This window comes from Megalobrama amblycephala, linkage group LG7 (assembly GCF_018812025.1).
Source record: "Megalobrama amblycephala isolate DHTTF-2021 linkage group LG7, ASM1881202v1, whole genome shotgun sequence".
Lineage (NCBI taxonomy): Eukaryota > Metazoa > Chordata > Actinopteri > Cypriniformes > Xenocyprididae > Megalobrama > Megalobrama amblycephala.
In genome coordinates, this window is record NC_063050.1 from 2,864,127 (window position 1) to 2,884,640 (window position 20,514).

The 20,514-nt window shown below is 38.4% G+C and overlaps 1 protein-coding gene and 1 pseudogene across 2 annotated transcripts; one reads left to right on the plus strand and one right to left on the minus strand.

The window, feature by feature from the left end:
- The first annotated feature begins 1,934 nt into the window (after nt 1-1,934).
- LOC125271565 (NACHT, LRR and PYD domains-containing protein 12-like) lies at nt 1,935-20,132 on the plus strand. Of its 2 annotated transcripts, XM_048195642.1 has the most exons (8): nt 4,278-4,431; nt 8,223-8,345; nt 8,548-10,443; nt 10,564-10,737; nt 12,030-12,203; nt 14,021-14,067; nt 14,190-14,868; nt 19,532-20,132. In XM_048195642.1, exons 1-7 carry the CDS (start codon nt 4,334-4,336, stop codon nt 14,708-14,710), a joined length of 3,033 nt encoding a protein of 1,010 aa, XP_048051599.1. In that variant the 5' UTR covers nt 4,278-4,333; the 3' UTR covers nt 14,711-14,868; nt 19,532-20,132. The 2 variants fall into 2 exon arrangements, with proteins under 2 accessions (XP_048051598.1, XP_048051599.1); XM_048195641.1 differs by lacking the exons at nt 4,278-4,431; nt 14,021-14,067; nt 14,190-14,868; nt 19,532-20,132 and adding exons at nt 1,935-2,105; nt 12,392-12,742.
- LOC125271513 lies at nt 15,227-19,156 on the minus strand (annotated as a pseudogene).
- Nucleotides 20,133-20,514: the final 382 nt, after the last annotated feature.

The window sequence follows — 20,514 nt, forward strand, 5'->3', positions numbered from 1 at the left end:
CATCCCTTAAAAGCACATGTCTGTCACCCCAATACACTGTTTTACATTTTAAAGTTTAAGCATCTTTTTTGAATACTTTTTGATCGTTTTCAAACATTTTCACTTCAAAAACACACAAAGACCAAAACACAGTCATAAATTCCTTAGTGGGGGTAGTAGGGAGGGGTAGTGGGGGTAGTGGGGGAGGACAAAAACAGGTGGCCAAACAGGTGTCCAGTCCGGAGGGGGGTGGGGGTATTTTTATGGGGGGGCCATAAATCAATCATTCTGACATAAAGTGCAGTATAATTCTCTCTTATTTGTGCTTTTCTTATTAATATCTCACAACTGCCACTTTTCTTATGTTGCTTACCAGAAGTTTCTTACCCATGATACTCTCCAAAAAGGTCACGATGCCTATCCACAGCTTGTTTATTTTATCAAGATTAAATGTAACCTTTATATATATATATATATATATATATATATATATATATATATATATATATATATATATATATATATATATTTTTTTTTTTTTTTTTTTTTTTTTTCATGTACAATTTACAATTTTTTTTTCATTTACAATGTACAATTTTTTTTCTAAATACCCTCTCACCCCTGTAAACCCCTCAAACACTTTCATGGACATTATTACAAGGCCTGTTAGTTCATACAGCATTAACTAATGATGAATTGCATAAACTTAGAACAAATACTTTTAAAGCTTTTTTTTTGCATTTGTCAATATATATTATTAATGTTAATATTAAATAATTGTTAATTAATAAAACATATTCATTGTGTTTTCAGGGATGAAAAGACCGAGGTTTTTCCGCAGAAAATGCCATGAAATGGGCTTAAGAGTTAACAGTTTTGTGTTTTAAGATGATTGTTGTTTGTATGTTTTGTTTTTATTATACATTTTAAACCTATTATTTTAGAAATATTAAAGTATCCTATTTGTTTTCATACAGATAAACACACCTTTCACTTGTTCAAGGCTTTGTATTAAATGGTTATTTTTATTTGACATGAAATATGTCACATGCTCTGTGTCTACTATTTGTAACCACATGAAAATGAAGGAAATAATACTGTCAAATACACAGTCAAATGGGAAACACTTTACAACATGATACACATTCATTTATATATTTTTAAAATAATAAAAAAGTATATTTGTAGTTGTACCGTTGAAGTAACAATAAACTACAGTGTTTGTATCAACATTAATTTTCATACTCTGTGTCATTAAGTATTATTTGTAACAACATGAACATGAAGGAAATAGCCTATCACATACAGTGAAATGGGAAACACTTTACAACATGTTGCATATTTATGCATTAAAAAAATAAAACATAAAGACGGGGTATAGTTGTTGCTTATAGGCCTATCCTTGAAGTATAAACTACTGTGTTTGTATCCATTTATTGACATTAGGCATGATCAATAGACTATCTTCGAAAATTGCTCATTGTAGGACTACATGATATTTTATGTATATTATTCAAAAGTATTGTTGTTAAATATTGTAGACATAAATCCGATCAAAATCCTTATGAAAACAGCTTGTATTTAACAAAAGAAAATTATGGGTATGGCTCACTCAACTATGACTGTTTAAGCCCCGCCCATCACTTCCGGTACTGTGGCTGCGGTTCTGAAACTGCTGGTGCTGCGGTTCTGCAGCTGGATATACCTGGATATGGATGTATAGCTTCATCATATACCTGGATATACAGTTTTGTTTATTAACCGTTATAGAGCGCCAAAAGTTACTGCAGCTTTAAATGAGATCTGCAGTAATGATGCATTCAAGTTTGCATGTTGTTGTAAAGAAATGCTAGCTTACTTCATGTTTTATTTAACACTATTTTCCGCAAAATCCTGTTTTGCTAAAACTTATTCTGAATCATATTCTTTAATTTTGTTCCTTAAAATTGTCCATACTGTTTATAATGTCTTCATTTGTGTTTTTAACCTGTGATGACGCTCTACGCCACTAGAGAGACAAGAAAACAAGACACTTACCAGGCAGAAACGAAAGTAAAAGAGGAGGAAAAGGACGCCATTCCGAGACTTTCTGTTAACTCTGGGTGTTTTAACAGCTGTATTTTGCGGTACGTCCAGAACTTATTCTTCAAGTAATCATGTACTGATATTAAAATGAACTGCTATTTAGTTTATCCTGCTATCTTTGTTTTATTTAATAGCTAGCATTAAAAACAAACTGAAAGACGTTGTTTTATAATATTTCTAGATCATGAGACATAAACAAAATAAGGAAAGTTCGAAAATATTTGGTACACAGTGAGTGTTATTGTATGATGATCACATTAAAAGTAATATTTTGGTATGTATGTATGAATACATTTGAAATGAACCAGTGTTTGCTGATTCGGTTGCACAAACTAGCAGATTTGAAACAATCGCTTGTCATGATGCGCCTTTACAACGTTAATTGTCGTTTTAAACTGTAGCTCAAGTGTGGTAAATTCAACACAGTGATAAATACTGCATCCAGATTACACTGTATTAATCTATCAAAAGTACTGATGTAATTTATATTCTTAAAATACATGTACATTTATTACAAACTGTAGGCTACGTTTATTCAAACTTTCCAGTTCCTGTATTTACACGTGGCTGGCTCTAGCAAACATTAAAAGTTGAAAACTTTTATCACTTCCTTAATGAGTAAAAAACAAAAACTGATAATTAAAACTGATGTTTGCAATAAAATATTAACTGAACTGCAGTTTTGTTGAATTGAGTTTAACTTGTATTGTGCTGACCTTTAGCTCTAATAGGCTAAATAATATAATATAATATAATATAATATAATATAATATAATATAGTATAATATAATATAATTTAACATATTTCTTAATAGTTCCAGATTAGAGTTCTTCAGCTTGTAACAATAACAGACACCTCCCACCCCCTTTTTTTCTTTTTTCTTTTTTTTTTCTTTTTAAGGTTTTAAAATGAACCATGTTTTTAACCCTCTACAGCACAGCGTTGCCCTCAGGCAACAGAAAGTTTTCTTAAGCCCTATGTTTAGTAAATTTTTCTTTAAATGATAACAACCAATTAGAAAGTTCTAGAAAGTACCAAAGAACAGTTCAGTAAGGTGTTGGATTCAATATCAAGCACCATTAAGAGGTGGGACGTCCTGTTCTGACACATGGTCACAGGAGCACATGGTGTGAGAAGAAGGCAATATTATTTGCTTTAGTAATCCTATTTAAAACGACATGAACTGTACATAAAAAATATGTGTGCATGTATGAAGGTGTAGAGAAGCCTTTTGTCAGGATTTATGATTTTTGTTTTTATTATTTTACATGCTCAGAAATTCAGTTTTTCTTTTAATTGCCTCAGGGCAACGTTGTGTGATAAAGGGTAATTTTCGAGGAGGTTTTAGACAATACCTCACATTGTCAAAAAATGTATTATAAGAAGGGAAGATGCAGGGTTCCTGTGTGTGCAGGAACACCCAAAGTGATGTGCAAAAATTGTAACATACACCACTTTTTGAAGTTTCGCACAGAGTGAAATCTTATCACATAAAGTACATTATATGGCATAGCACACTACATGATACAGACATATGCATGTATCAAATTCAATATTTCAATGTCTTTCAAGTGTTTTCCCTTTTTACTTAATGATTTCTTGAATTTTTTTTTTTTAAAATTTGATTTTGATGATAATTTTCTCTATGACTCTATACCATTATCGCACAACGTTGAATCAACAAAAAAATATTTTATGGTTGGGGGAATTTTTTTTTTTTTTTTTATCAATAAAATGTTCCCAAATGAACCAAAAAAATGATGTGGAATTTTTTTTTTTCATGTGCCATCAACATGTGTGCCGTAGAGGGTTAAATTTCTGTACAGAACCTTAATGAATACAATTTAATAATAAAATTTCAATAAATAAATATATATTTTTAATCCCTCTATCTACCTGTTCCTGTAATACCTTATAGCCTCTACATGAGGTTTTAAATTTAAAAAATAAATAAATAAATAAATAAATAAGACAGCAAGCTGGATACATAAATGAAAAATGAATATTGAAAATGAATATAAATACTAAAAGCAAAAAAATAAAAAGAAGCCCAGCATAAAATAGATGTAATGACGCAAGTTCCAATCTTTATGATGTCTTTCACGTGTCTTTTGGTGCGATTGAGTGACTGTTCCTCTCTGCAGATGATGATGTTCTCATGTGACAGTGTCTGACTGGGCAGAAATACAAGTTTTTTGAAGCACTTTTTTTTTTTTTTTTTTAAGTGAAAACAATTATAGTTATGATTGCCAGAATACTCTATTATGAATGGAAGGTGCCCTGCACAATGTATTAAAGAAAGTTGAAAATCCAATGAGGAATCTACCCTCTGGATCCAGTGCTGGAACAATGACCTCTGATCCCAGGTAAGACACTGGCCATTTTAGCTTTGACAAATGCTTTTTGATCTAGAGTGACATACAGTGCATTAATACGGTGGCCAAGAGCTCAATGCGCTGCAACTGTAGAAAACACATGCAAATAGAAAAAAAGCCAGGAAATAAAGAAAACATCTTCATCAGTTTGACAACCCTTATGAAAAAGAAGTTTATTCAAGTGTGCTATCAGTATACTTCAGTATACTTCTTAGCACGTTTCTACTATTACAGCTCTCAAGGTTAACTAATCACGAAAAGAGTTGCATTACATTTAGATCTATGGCATTATATTTAGATCGTGGCATGAAAGGTTGCAGAGATGAACGTTGTAGCCGATCACAGACATGTTGTTAAGCACATAAAAGTCATTGCAACTCAATTTCTGCACACTAACAAATGCTTTCATCTTCACTAACAGTGCAAACACGATATAACTAAGAGATTCGTTGAATAAAATGGGAGTTTTGCGCGTCAGTCGCTGATAAACTCGTGCTGTTTGATTGACAGCTTCAGTGCGTGCTGCTCCAACGATTGCAAAAGGAGCTTTCTTTGATCAGTTTCCTTATATAATTTAATCTCCATTCAATAACAGATTATTTTCATCCTACTAAGAGAAACAACGCAAGTTGATGTTTAGTCACTGGTTTGATTTACTGACACAGCCTGAATCATTACATATCATGTTTTTTGCTTGGTAGCTCAATCTGGTTTAGCACCACTATGTTACTTAGGCTACCTATTCTATTGCATGTCAAGTACGAATCCGTGGGCAGGGCTAAACAGGCAGTGATGAAGTAGGCGTTGATCTTCTGCAGAGACAGAGCTTGCTGCCCTTTGACATCATAGATCCCCACTTTGTAAATCCTGTCGTTTTCTGGGTCTGGTGTCAATAAAACCTTTTATTGGGCTAACAATGAAGTTTTCAGCTCTAAAACTTACAGGATATTCTTAAAGTATGATGACCTCTTATATGTCAAAATCTCAAGGAAAATTTGATTTCTCAGTTCATTATCCCTTTAAAATCTACTTCATTCTTTCCCCACCATTGACTGTATTTTCAGGCTACATGGTAGGGGGCGCTGTTACGCATCTTCTGAAAGAGTACAAAATCTCCAGATCATAATGCAGGAGAAGAAGCTGAAACAAGCAATAGAAAACTCACACAAATGTAAAATAAAGCGATCATCAAACATTAAACAGCATATAAATCCAAACTGCCTAACGTTACTGAATGAGGACTATGAAGCTTTAGGGGTGTTTATGGACTTGATCTACTCCACCTGTGTTTGATCATCATTCTGGGGTGCGTTTCCCGAAAGCATCGTTGGTAAACCATGGTCGTAACTCCCATTGAACTCTATTGGTAACGACCAAACTTGCGACCTTAGTCCGCTTCGGGAAACACGTCCCTGAATCGCATCCAGACATAGCCTTTGACAAAAATGCAACTTTCTCAGCTTTTTGTTTAAAATGTTTACTTTAAAAAAAAAAAAAAAAAAAAAAAAAAAAAAAAATGAAACTTACCCACTTTTAAATGTTGATAAAAAAGGGATTCATGAAGCTAGAATAAAATGTTTTTAAAATGGAAAGAGTTAAAATACAGTTAAAGATATTTCAAATATATAAAATAATATCTAAACAGGAACATAGTAGTATACTTAAAGTGCAAAAATAATATATAAAAAGAAAATTATAAGTGTAATGTCATGTTCACTTAAAGAAAACTTACAAGTATACTTGCACTAAACCTGTACTGAGAGTATATTTCAAAGTGTACTTTCATATACTAAAAATGTACTACTAGTATTAACTTATAAGTAACTAGTATACTTATAAGTTCACTTGTAGTTGTTATAGTCACGCCTGTCCCGGACTCCATTTCCCATGAGCCTCCCTGTTCCACACCTGAACTCACTTTCCTCATCATCTCTCCCGCTCTCCCTGGATTCCCTGCACCTGGTCTTCATCGTTTGCAGTCCCTTTATATTGGACTCACTCCTTGCACTCCTTGTCCGTTCTTGTTGTTGTTTTACTATCGTTTGATATATGTGTGCTGTTCTGATCCTTTGGCTAAATAAATACCCGAGTTAATAGTAGTCCGATTCTGCCTCATCCCTGCTGCAACACACTGCTGTAACAGTAGTAAAGATGCAGTACAAATAAGAAACGTAAATGTGAACTAGTTATGTACTTAAAGTTTATTACTGTTACACTTATAGTACACTTAAATGTATACTTCATTTGGGCCAATTTAGTCCCAAGCGATATTAAAATAGTACACATACAAGTTTACTACTAGTACATTGATACTAGTATACTTTCTACATAAAGTATACTTAAAAATATACTTGAACTTTACTTAAGTATACTTGATAAAATGAACTTAAAGTATACTTCTTTTTCGTAAGGGAATACATATGCTGTAAAAGTTCACAACACACCCAAATACAGAAACGCTGCTGCAAAAGTTCACAACCAAATACAAAAACATGCTGCAAACGTTCACACCACAACCAAATACAGAAACGCGCTGCAAATAGCACATACCAGGCCCAGCGATCTCAAGCCCCTCTCTTCGATGATCTGAATGATGATGATTATTGGGCTACTTTTAGAATTAAATTAATATTTCCGTTTGCCCCGCAATAATTTATAGAGCATCACTGCATAACCGATGCGCTGCAAAGATGTTAGATTAGTTAACTCCTCATTTAAAAAAACAACTTGTTTAACACGAAATAACTTATCTTTTCTCTTTTTTTTTTTTTTCCACTATGTATGGGCCACAAGAGAAATATTAAGAAAATAAATTAAGGTAAAATACCGTTAAGAATGTTGAAGTAGAGCTCTCATCTCTGAGTTTTTAGTTTCACTTTCTGCAGTGAATAACTGACTGGGATTTGAGACATAAAATCAAGAAGGCCTAAATTATTAAAAAAAATATTAATAATAATAATTTTTTAAGCAAGCCCCCCAAATCGTTTGTCCTGGCGCCGGGACTGGCACAGACCACAACGAAAATATTTTAAGGGGACACCAACAAGTGACGAACCTGGCTGTGACTGTTTATGTTCAATGTTTACTCTTCAGTGGTGTGCACCTGAAAGATGAGTTTTTTTGTTTATCTTAACATCCTGATTGTATGTGCATTGTAAGCAGGCCTATTTGCATCGTGTTTTTGTATTTGGTTGTATTGTGAACTTTAGCTGCTTGTTTCTGTGTTTGGTTATGTTGTGAACTTTTGCAGCGCATTTTCTGCTGGCATTTTTTTTTTCTATTTGCATGCATTTTCTTCAGTTGCAGCACTTTGAGCTCTCTTGGCCACAGTATATTGCAGAATCCGTGCAGCGAGTGAGCTTTGTCTCATGCAACCATCACAGAGAAGCAGATAATTACTTTTCTGAACTTTTACTCACTGGTGAAATGATTGTCCCAACCTTCCTACACAACCCTTGTACTTTTCAAGAAGTGTCTAAATACTTCTCTATGAGAACTTGAAATCATGTTAAACCATTATCTATCTCTCTCTTTCTCTCTCTCTGTAATGTATGTATATTTATAATAAATTGTTTTCTACTTTCACCATTTATTTTTTAGCATGTACTCTGTACAATTTTGTAACTGTGTATTGCAGGAATTTTCATGTTACTGTCTCCATTGGATTAACTGTATTTTCTGTTCCTTCTTCGCATATTGCTTTGGATCTATGAATCTGTGGTGCACTGAAGCTATACAATATAGCTAGAGCTCTAATTCTATTTTTTTTTTTTTTTTGTCAGTATCAGCTGGAGGAGAAAACATAGATCAGAGTCTCCAGAACCCAGTGGTGTGTCTCTGAAGAGTAACACATCCATGAAGCCACCCCCTGTATTCAGTGATAAACCAGTGATCTCTGACCCTCTGTTAGTAAAGTTATTTGCAATTTTACCATAATGCATCTAAAATGAATAATGACTTAAGACTAAATTAAATAACACAAAAAATAGTCCAAAACATGCAACTAATGCTCTGCAATTGTAAAACCCTATCTGGTAACTAATATATATTTCTGAAGGTATCCAACACTCATTGTTTTTTGTTTGTTTGTTTGTTTGTTTGTTTTAGTTTCAGCAAGGGAGGGGTACTTGAGCTGATCGGATCTGTGCCATCCTCTACACCCCACTATCAGACTAACATCAGACAGGACAACATTGAAGCAGTCCTGCAGACAAACACACTGGAGCCTGGAGATCTACAGAAAGTCAAAGATAAGCACAAAACCAGCATGAAGAACAAATATGGGAGATTATTTCAGGGAAACAAACTCCAAGAGAATCCAACCCTCCTGAACAGGGTCTACACACAGCTCTACATTATAGAGGGAGAGAAAAAAGGGGTGAATGAAGAACATGAGGTTTTACAGATGGAGAAAACAGCCAGAAAACCACACTTACAAGACACTCCAATTTACAGCAATGACATCTTTAAAGCCTCACCTGAACCAGGATGTGAAGAGAAAGACCAAATCAAGACTGTTCTTACTAAAGGCATTGCTGGAATTGGAAAAACCATCTCTGTGCAGAAGTTCGTTATGGACTGGGCTGAGGGAAAAGCCAATCGGGATGTAGATTTCATGTTTGTGCTTCCATTTCGAGAGCTAAACTTAATCCGAGATTATCAGTACAGTCTTCACAGACTTCTGCTGGACTTTCATCCTGAATTTCAAGATCTGGACTTCAAGATTTATGAGGTGTGTAAAGTTGTGTTCATCTTTGATGGACTGGATGAAAGCAAAATCAGACTGATGTTTTCAGATGCTCAGAAAGTTTCTGATATGACTGAGGTTTCATCAGTGGGTGTGTTGATGTCAAACCTCATGAAAGGAGAGCTGCTTCCCAATGCTCTCATCTGGATCACCTCCAGACCAGCAGCAGCCAATCAGATCCCCTCCAAATACATCAACCGTCTGACAGAGATTCAGGGATTCAATGAGCCTCAGAAGGAGGAATATTTCAGGAAGAGAATCAGTGATGAGCATCAAGCCAGCAGAATCATCTCACACATCAGAAGAGCAAGAAGCCTCCACATCATGTGCCACATACCCGTCTTCTGCTGGATCTCATCCACTGTGCTTCAAAAGCTCCTGAAAGAAGATCTGAGTGCAGAAATCCCTCAAACTCTTACTGAAATGTACATCCACTTCCTGCTGATTCAGATCAACATGAGGAATCAGAAGTATGAAGAGAGAAATCCAGAGAAACTCCTGCAGTCCAACAGGGAAGTGATTGTGAAACTTGCTGAAGTGGCTTTCAAACAGCTGATGAAGGGCAATGTGATGTTCTATGAGGAGGACCTGAGAGAGAGCGGCATAGACGTCACTGATGCCTCAGTGTATTCTGGGATTTGCACTGAGATATTCAAAGAGGATTCTGTGATTCATCAGAGGAAAGTCTACAGCTTCATTCATCTGAGTGTTCAGGAGTTTCTTGCTGCTTTCTATGTGTTTTACCATTATGTAATCAAAAATATTGACACATTGCAGTTTTGTGATGTGATGCATAATCTGCACAGGAATGCAGTAGATAAATCCCTCAACAGTGAGAATGGACAACTGGATTTGTTCCTGCGGTTCCTGCTGGGAGTCTCACTGGAGTCCAATCAGAGACTTTTACAGGATCTACTGCCTCACACAGTGAACAGCTCAGAGAGCATCAGAGAAACCACACAGTACATTAAAGAGAAGATCAAAGATGGGCATGGACTCACCACTGAAAGATCCATCAATCTGTTCCTATGTCTGCTGGAAGTCAAAGATCAGACTCTGTCCAGAGAGATTCAGGAGTTTGTGAAATCAGACAAACACTCAGAGAAGAAACTCTCTCCTGCTCAATGCTCAACAATCGCCTACATGCTTCAGATGTCAGAGGAGGAGCTGGATGAGCTGGACCTCAAGAAATACAACACATCAGATGAGGGTAGAAAAAGACTGATACCAGTTGTGATCAACTGCACAAAAGCCCTGTGAGTGTTTAATCATATTACACTGAGGGTTTTTTTTCTAAATGAAATTACAGTTTTTCTTGTGCTAAGTAATACATTTAGAGTATATATTGCTTATTCTCTTGTTCTGCTCTCTATCAGACTTGCTGGCTGTAATCTCACTGCTCAGGATTGTGAAATTGTGTCATCAGCTCTAAAATCCTCAAACTCTGTCCTGAGAGAGCTGGACCTGAGTAACAATGACCTACAGGATTCAGGAGTGAAGCTCCTCTCAGATGGACTGAAGAGTCCAAACTGTCGACTTGAGATACTGGGGTGTGTATGATTTTAATTTGATTTGATATCTTGGTTGATCAGTACTTTGTAATTTTAGTTTAGAATATTTAGTTCCGATAATGATTTTAGGGATCCAGCCGGAACACAGAAGGTGGGCAAAACAGATCTAGGTCAACATTTCAGGCAGCTGAGATTCGTACACGAATAAATAGTGGAAAACACAAAACTGGAATAATTAGCAGAGGTAATAAATGGTTATAAATGTCCTCCGAGGCAAAACAAGACTTTGCACAGAGTGTAGGAAACACTGTGATTACATAGGCCAGGGAATAGGGAACATAGATGGCTCTGTTTTGGAGTCACAAACTTAATAAAACATTCAGGAGTTATATTTGATTCAAGTTTGTCTTTTCACTCTTATGTGGAATACACTGTTAAGAACTTTTTTTTTTTCATATCAGAAGTATTGCTAGACTCCGCTCTATGTGATCCCTCTCTGTGACTGAAAGGCTTACTATTACCTTTGTTTTTTTCCCACATTGACTACTGCAATGCACTTCTTGCTGGAATTCCTAAAACTAAACTTAACAAATTGCAATGTGTGCAAAACGTACTAGGATCCTGACTCGAGTCAGAAGAAATAAGCATATTATACCAATTTTAAAGTCTTATATACACCCAAGCGTCATTTACGCTCCTCATAAGCTGGTCTATTGGCAGTTCCACAGACACAGTTGTGTTCTGTAGGGAACAGGGCTTCCTCATCCTATACTCTTAGGCTTTGGAATGCACTCCCTCCTCATATCAGAAATGCACAGAAGTATTTTTTAATCTTATTTAAAAACTATTTTTTTTAGGGTAGCTTTATCTTGACTGTCCTGATGTTTATATTCTAGTTTTTTTCTGTGTGTTGTATGTTCATTTGTTTGTTTTATTATGTAAAGTGCCTTGAGAAGCTGCTTTAAAGGCACTATATTAAATATAGTTATTATTATATTAGTATTATGGGTTATGGAGAAGAGTCTCAGGAGCAACATTAATGACAAGTAATAGTAACTACATGTAAAGTATTGAAAAATGAAGTATTACTGATACTTTCTCTTTAACATGGAAAGTTAAAATAACATTTTTAATATTGGGTAAACCCAGTATAGTTACCCTAACCTTCGCTATAATTACACTGTTGCCATAGCTGTTAACAACCTAAGTGAACAACTCTCTAAAGCATGGAAAATTATTAAACGTTGTAGTAGCTGAGAGAAATCAGATGTTCTTTGTATATTTTAAGGCACATTTATTGATTTATCAGACATTTCTTTATGTGTCTGCAGGTTGTCAGGCTGTATGGTGACAGAGGAAGGCTGTGGTTATGTGTCTTCAGCTCTGAGTTCAAACCCCTCACACCTGAGAGAGCTGGATCTGAGCTACAATCACCCAGGACAATCAGGAGTCCAGCTGCTCAACGACAAACTGAAGGATCCAAATTATAAACTGCACAAACTCAAGTATGTGGGACAGTAAGGGGGTTTTAGCCAAGATCATTAATAATCTCACAATATACACTGTGTAAAATCTAATTAGTTAAAACCATGCCTTAAAAAAGCGAAGAAAAGTGAAATCGGAACATTATGTTCTACTGACAAATGCTTAGTTTTGTTCGCTGTTGATACGGTTCACTTTATTGCGTCCTAAGACATTAAGGGAAAAGCTCCTTCTTCAGCGTGAAGATCTTCTCACTTGAGTTTGAGACAGGACAGAAGAAGCCTTCTCACCATTGAACGAGTCTCACAGTGGAGAAAGCTGATTCAGCGACACACTGCAAGCAAGCTGACGCTCTGCCAGCAAGCTGATTAAGTGACGCTCTGCAAGCAAGCTTATTAACACAGAACTCTGCAAGAAAGCTAATCCAGTGTCTCATCTGCGGCTATCCGGCAACTATTAATAAAGAGCAAAGTTCTGTGCAAATTTTTGTGACGTTGTTGCATATGTCGAGCAACAAGTGTGGCTTGTGCAGGGCACCCCTGCACGCTTCTGAAGAACACAGTAAGTGAGAAGCCGTGCTGGCGAGCTGTTCTTACTGAGAGAACATGAGTCTCGCCTCTTTCTACTTGTGGATCGCTTTCTTTTCAGAAATTGAAAATTGTGCACTCCCAGGAACCTCAGAGGAAGAAACAGCGGAGCCAGAGGAGTGAGAAGTCAGGTACTAGTGAAGTCACGCTGGCGCAGCTCCCACGTGCTTCATTCTCCTCCATTCCCCCATTTGGCCTGGTCTCGTTTGAGGGATCTGAAGAGGATCTCCCCGATGACAGCATGTCACTAGCGGCTTTCGACACAGAAGATTGGTCGTGCTCTTTGCATGATTCAGCCCCACAGTGGATAGATTCACAGAGTGCTTCACTGCAGCACAGAAGTCATCACATGTAATGCACCACTTCCTGCCTAAGTGCTCCAGCTCCGCAGCTGCTTCAAGTCACCAGAGAAGCATGACGACTTGGGAGTCCACTCAGCCCATGCCTTCGACCGCTCAGCCTGTCAGAGCCTGAGCCTCGACACTGCCAAGCACTACCCCTTTCCTAAGCGCCAGGGTCCCTGCCCTAAGATAATTTTGGATCCTGAGTCTCAAAATCCATCCTGATCCATCAGGAAGTAAGAGAGGGCTAAGTCTCACAACAGCCAGACCATCCTCCAAAATGGCTTGGGAAGCCATCCCTGAAGTGTCAAGTTAGGTTCTGAACACAATCAAACTAGATTACTTGCTTCAATTTGCTTGCAGACCCCCACGTTTCAAGGGCATACATTTTGGTATGGAGCAAAATGGTGCATGTCCTCCATTTCGTAGTGATAAATTTGCTAGTGAAAAGAGCTGTAGAGACAGTTCATCCAACTCACAGCGAGTCAAGCTTTTACAGTTGTTATTTTCTCTTTCCCAGTCTATGGGCAGAAACAAATTGCACATCTTGCCTTGAGTTTGGGCCAAACAACTGTAAATATTTTCACATATTTTCCTATTTTTTACTTAAAATAAGCACTACTCTGAATTGACATGTGATTCAAACTCGGGTTGGTCATGTCAAAAGCAAATGCTACCCGCCTTTGAATTTATCCTCACTGTGTTATGGATGGTGTTGTTTTTTTTTTAACCGATATATAGCAATTAGAGCTTAATAGACTGTTTCTTACTGAAATCCTGTATTTGGCTATTGTGTTTTCTCTTTATGAGTGCCTTTTTGAGAAATATTTATTAATTTATTTTAAACTGCTTCTTGCTCACTTTTAATAATCACATATTTATCATTTGTGGTTTATATGTGTCTCTTTATAGTTTGGAGAGTGGAGATCCTTTAAGAATCAAAACAGGACTGAGAAAATGTAGGTCTTTTCTCCCTTTTACACACTCTCTCTCACACACAAATACACACACACACACACACACACACACATGGCTCTACATCTGTCCTTCATGTACTTCTCATCTCTCTTCTTGTGTTCAGATGCCTGTAATCTCACACTGGATCCAAACACAGCACACACTCAACTCATTCTGTCTGATGAGAACAGAAAGATTACATATGTGAAAGAGCATCAGTCGTATCCTGATCATCCAGAGAGATTTGAGAACTATGAACAGGTTATGTGTCGAGAGACTCTGACCGGACGCTGTTACTGGGAGGTTGAACGGACTGGCTCTTGTCATGTAGCAGTGACATATAAAGGAATCAGCAGGAAAGGAGGGGGTGACTGTTGGTTTGGATACAAATCCTGGAATCTCTTCTGCACTGTTAATGGATTCACTGTCTGGCACAATAATGTAAGCAGTAATATACCAGCCCCTACACCCCTGTCTAATAGAGTTGGAGTGTATGTGGACGTGTCGGCCGGCACTCTGTCCTACTACAGCGTCTCTGACACACACACACTCAAACACTTACACACATTCAACACCACATTCACCGAACCCCTCCATGCTGGATTTAGGGTTTATGATTCTGAACTATCTCTGTGTCAGATCTAAAGTCCCTGTGAAATCAAAAGGTATGTTTTTTGGCTTTTAGTAGTGTAAATAAGCTTTCCATTGGGGCGAATAAAGTCTGGTTTCAGGTTAGTGTGGTCCAGATCTGGTCCAGAGACACAACAGCACAGAGCAGATCATATGCACAAGTCGACACAGACTGTTGTGTTTGTTCGAATAACACAAATAAAAGTCAGGACAACGATGGGCAGTTCTTCTTTTAGTTTTTACTGTGCAATCACTGAATCACGAACTCTGTTAACACAGGTGTCTCTTTGGACAATTCACTGGCCAACCAAATGTCTAACCCCGAGTGGCCAACAGTGCTTAGTCCTGGGTTTATGTATTTAACTCAATATACTACACTTCCTCCCCCCTTAGATAAGAAAATCTAAAAAAAAAAACATTTTCACCTGTAACAGAACATTCCACATACAAAAGAAATAAACTTATGCTACTTATGACTATAATGTCCCATTCAAAGTTTTTTCCTTTTTTTTTTTTTTCTCTCTGTCTCTTCTATAAATCAAGATGGGTTGGTGGCTTCCGTATACGGGTAGGGTAACGTTTCTCTTCACAGGTCGGAATTGGTGTTTGTGGTGCTTCACTGGAAGATACAGTGCCATCTTGAGGTGTTGTTGCATCACTTTCACTGGTAACAGTATCAGTAGAGCTGAATGGAACACTGACAGAACCACTATCCAGAGAAACATTTGATCTTCTCAACTGATCAATGTGCCGTCTCCAGATGGTATCTGGTGCAATCTCAACTGTATATGAGAGTGGTCCTGTTCGTTCCTTGACCTTTGCAGGTGTCCATTTGTGATCTCCTCTGTAGTTCCTAGCTAGCACACTCTCACCAACTTCTAACTCTCTTCTTTCTCCTCCCCCTTGTGATTGTTTTATCTGTCTGTCATGTACGGTTCTCCTCAAATTGGGTTTCAGCAAGTCTAGCCTTGAACGTAAGGGTCTACCAAGGAACAACATGGCAGGTGTTCGATTTGTGGTGACATGAGTTGCATTTCGATATGCAAACAAGAAATTGTGAAGCTTCTGGCTTAGTGTGAGCTTCTCATGTGTCATGGCTCGCAGTGAATTCTTCAAGCTTTGCACAAATCTCTCAGCTAAGCCATTAGTAGCTGGGTGGTAGGGCGCTGAGGTCACATGCTTGATACCATTGTTCCTTAGGAAGATCTGGAACTCCTCAGATATAAACTGAGGACCATTGTCACTCACCAGCTGTTCTGGTACACCAGTCCTTGCGAAAAGTTCTCTCAGAACCATCACAGTTTGGGTGGCAGTTGTGGAGGTCATGCTGAACACTTCTGGCCACTTTGAACATGCATCAACAACAACCAGAAATGTAGTGCCCATGAAAGGACCCGCAAAATCAACATGGATCCTTTGCCACGGTAATGCAGGCCATTCCCAAGGATGTAGCGGGGCAGGTCTTGGCATCTTTTGCACATATTGACATCCTGAGCAGTGCATGGCGAGCTGCTCGATCTGCTGATCTATACCTGGGCCACCATACAAAACTTCTTGCAAGTGACTTCATCTTTACCACTCCAAGATGTCCAACGTGGAGCTCCTCCAAGACTTGAGTTCGCAACTTAGGTGGTACAACAACCCTTAAACCCCACATGATGCAACCACCATCTAGAGTGAGTTCATCACGGCGCTGATAGAACTGTGTGAATCGAAGCTTCTGCTCTGCATTCCAGCCAGACAGTATAGCTGAATATACCTGGGACAATGCAGGATCTCTCCTGGTTTCTCTCCGAATCATTTCGTCTGTAACAGGAGAACTCTCAAGCTGAGCAATTGTAAAAACATCCAAAGGTGTGCTTACATTTTCTGTCTTTGAATCACACCCATCCAATGGTAGGCGTGATAGCCCGTCAGCGTTAGCATGTTTGTGCGTTCTTTTGAATTCAATCTGGTATCTATGTCCTCCCAGAAACAATGCCCACCTTTGCATCCGTGCTGCTGCTGTCAGTGGAACTCCTTTCTGAGGACTGAAGATGGAAACCAGCGGCTGATGGTCTGTAACCAAGGTGAACTTGTTTCCATACAGATACTGATTGAATCGTTTCACACCCCATACCAGGCTCAAAGCTTCCCTGTCGATCTGTGCGTAGTTCTTCTCTGCAGCAGTAAGGGAGCGTGACGCAAAAGCTATGGGGCGCTCCGTTCCATCAGCCATCACATGTGACAACACCGCTCCGATTCCGTATGGTGAGGCATCACAGGCTAACCTTAATGGTTTGTGAGGGTCAAAATGAGTCAGAACTGTATCTGACATCACCAGTTTCTTTGCTTCCTGAAAAGCTTGCATGCATTGCTTTGACCACATCCATTTCTTTCCTGCTTGCAACAAGGCATTTAAAGGATGGAGAACAGTGGCTAGATTTGGCAAAAATCTGTTGTAGTAATTGATAAATCCAAGAAATGACCTTAATTGCGAGACATCTTTCGGTTGTGGAGCTTCTGCAACAGCTTTTAGCTTGTCATGACACTTGTGCAGACCATTTGCATCGATTTTGTGCCCACAATATGTGATTGTTTCCTTGAAAAACTCACACTTATCACGTCTTGCACGCAGTCCATACTCTTCCAATCTCTTCAAGACTCGTGCTAAGTTCTCCAAGTGACTACTGTCACTATCACCTGTGACAATGATGTCATCGAGGTAGCATTGGGTACCAGGGCAACCCTGAAGTACCTGATCCATAGCCTTTTGCCATAAGGCCGGTGCTGAGGCGACACCGAAAACAAGCCTATTATAGCGGTACAAGCCCTTGTGAGTATTAATAGTCAAGAACACTTTTGAGTCCTCCTCCATTTCCATTTGTAAATATGCTTCCGCCAAGTCTATTTTGCTAAAAAGCTGACCTCCTGAGAGTGTAGCAAAAATATCCTCTATTCTCGGTAGTGGATATTGTTCTGCCTGCAATACAGGGTTGACTGAGACTTTAAAATCCCCGCACAATCTTACAGTTCCGTCTTTCTTCGCGACAGGAACAACAGGAGTGGCCCAGGGACTCCAGTCAACTTTTGAAAGTATTCCTTCAGCTTCCAACCGATCCAGTTCAGTTTCCAATTTCTGGCGAATAGCATAGGGAACAGGCCTTGCTTTGTAAAACTTTGGAACAGCGTTCTAGGTTATATTCCCCTTGATATTTTTCAGAGTTCCTATTCCCAATTGAAACACTGCTGAAGCCCCATCCAGCACTTTTTCCAGTTTCTTTTGCGTGCTAGGTGACGCAGGGACTGTGATTTGCAGACTTTTTATGGATTTCCAGTCCAACTGCAACTTTCTCAACCAGTCACGTCCCCAAAGTGCTGGTCCTTCTGTTCGTACTATGTACAGATCCAACTCTCTCTGTTGATTATTGTACTTTACAGTCACAGGCATCACTCCTAGGGGAATTATGGGCTCACCAGTATATGTTTTCAGTTTGACAGGCGATGGCTTTAACTTCCATCTTGAAATGTTTTTCAAACTCGCACCTGTGACATCACTGAAACGGCGGAACCTGTGTCCAATTCCATTCTAACTGGCTGTCCATTCAATTGAGGTGTAAGCCAGATTGCTTGTTTCAAGTCACTTTTCAGGCTGTAGATTTCTAAATTCGCCAACCCTTTATCACTTTCTTCATCTGAGTTTTCAGCGACAACATGCACATTCCTACTTTTCTTTTTCTGAGTCTTGTACCGTCTCTCCTTATCACTGTATTGTACATCAGATCAACATGCTCTTTGTATGTGACCCATTTTATTGCACTTTCTGCATATTTCAGTTTTGAACCTGCACTGATTTGCTTTGTGTCCACCCCGATCACAACGGTAGCACAGTTCAACTTTCTGCACTGTCTTAGGTTTACCTGCAGTGGCCAGCTTATTTACAGACACTTTTACTCCTGATCGCAGCTCGACTGCGTCTCTGGCAGCCGTTTCCATGGCGACAGCAATTTCAACCGCACGTTTGAATGTTAGATCTGCCTCAGAGAGCAATCTCTTCTGTATACTCTCTTGTGAAATGCCACAGACTAGACGATCTCTCAGCGCGTCATTCAGTCCATCCCCAAACTGACAGTGTTCTGACAACTTCTTTAATTCGGCGACATAAACCGCGATTGACTCTCCGTCGTTCTGATTCCGTTTATGAAATCTGAATCGTTCTGCAATGAGCAGCGGTTTTGGCGCTAGATGCTCTTGCATTACTTTCACAATGTTGTCAAAACTAAGATCGGCAGGCTTTGTGGGAGCAGTGAGGCTTCTTAGTAGTGCATAAGCTTTCCCTCCTATCGCACTCAACAACACTGACACCCTCTTGTCATTATCAATGTCATTAGCTTTGAAATACTGCTCGATTCGTTCACAGTACAAAGTCCAATCGTCCGTAGCATTGTCAAATGCATCAATCTTTCCAATATATCCTGCCATCTTTCTGCTTTCACTTACTATTTCGCGCTGAATCTACCCCTCAGTCTTCGTGAGTCTGGGTTCCTCTCTCTTTTTCGCTTTTCCCCCCGGAAAAAAAAACGCCCATCAGTAAAAAAAAACTAGGAGAAAACGCTTCCAAACGATCCGTAAAATCCTCGTCGCCAACTGTTGTGTTTGTTCGAATAACACAAATAAAAGTCAGGACAACGATGGGCAGTTCTTCTTTTAGTTTTTACTGTGCAATCACTGAATCACGAACTCTGTTAACACAGGTGTCTCTTTGGACAATTCACTGGCCAACCAAATGTCTAACCCCGAGTGGCCAACAGTGCTTAGTCCTGGGTTTATGTATTTAACTCAATATACTACACAGACCACAAAACATAACGGTCCCATTTGATTTCTGGACAGAATGCTGTATTTTAAAGCTATTTGGAGGAGATCAGGAGGAAACTGCTGCTTTATCGAGCTCAACTGCTCTGGCCGAGCAATGATATAAACTAAATACGTTTGGCTGTTTTTAAAAAGGGGAGGGCCTGCTCGATATGTCCCACTCTGTCTTCCTGTTTCAGTGGAAGTTATGTCAATACATTGAATAATGCTGCACATTTCAAGGCACTTCAGTGGGCCTTTAACAACTTGCCGAGAGGAACACCTGTGACATCAGACAAATTGTCTCATTTTCAAGCAGACACAAACTTGTTTTTCTTCTTTCTTACACAAAACTTGAAAAATTAAATGTTCAGGACCCCAAGAAATTAAAATGAAAGTTTTGTTGCTTTTAGTCTGTTAGCTTTAAAGTCATCTATATGCTAAGAGTTCTGTGTTCTCGTGCAGTGAACAAGTCTAACTCTGACTAAACACCAAGTTAAACCGTAGCCAGTTAAGACATAGTCGTAGTAAGGTTGATCATTTACTGTCACACTTCCTCATTAACATGTTGTGTTGAATACTGTAATAAAACAATACAAAAATATTCAGTGTCCATGTCTTGACTAACATCCCATTATAAATTACTGTTACATAAACATACACTGCTGTTCTCACTGTACTAGCAGCTACAATGGCTATTAACATCGCTGTTAGGTTGTACACAATAGTAAACAAACCATTTTTTAACAACTTATCAAACATCATCTTTTTAACAAAATCATGAATAATATATATATAATCATTGTTTCCATGCAGAACCAGGAAGGACTTACAGAAAGTGGCTAAACAGACAGTGACATCATCGCATGACACAAATAATATTAATTTTTACAAACGAGGATGATAAACAGAAAAGTAATTATGAACTTCACATATCAGTCTGTTATGCAGATTGTGCAGTGAACGCAGTACAGTGCTTCCAGTTT

Coding starts and splice junctions, on each gene's coding strand:
- LOC125271565 (XM_048195642.1), top strand. CDS start 4,334: ATGGAAGGTGCCCTGCACAATGTATTAAAGAAAGTTGAAAATCCAATG. Junction 10,444..10,563: donor ATCAACTGCACAAAAGCCCT/GTGAGTGTTTAA, acceptor GCTCTCTATCAG/ACTTGCTGGCTGTAATCTCA. Junction 10,738..12,029: donor TGTCGACTTGAGATACTGGG/GTGTGTATGATT, acceptor ATGTGTCTGCAG/GTTGTCAGGCTGTATGGTGA.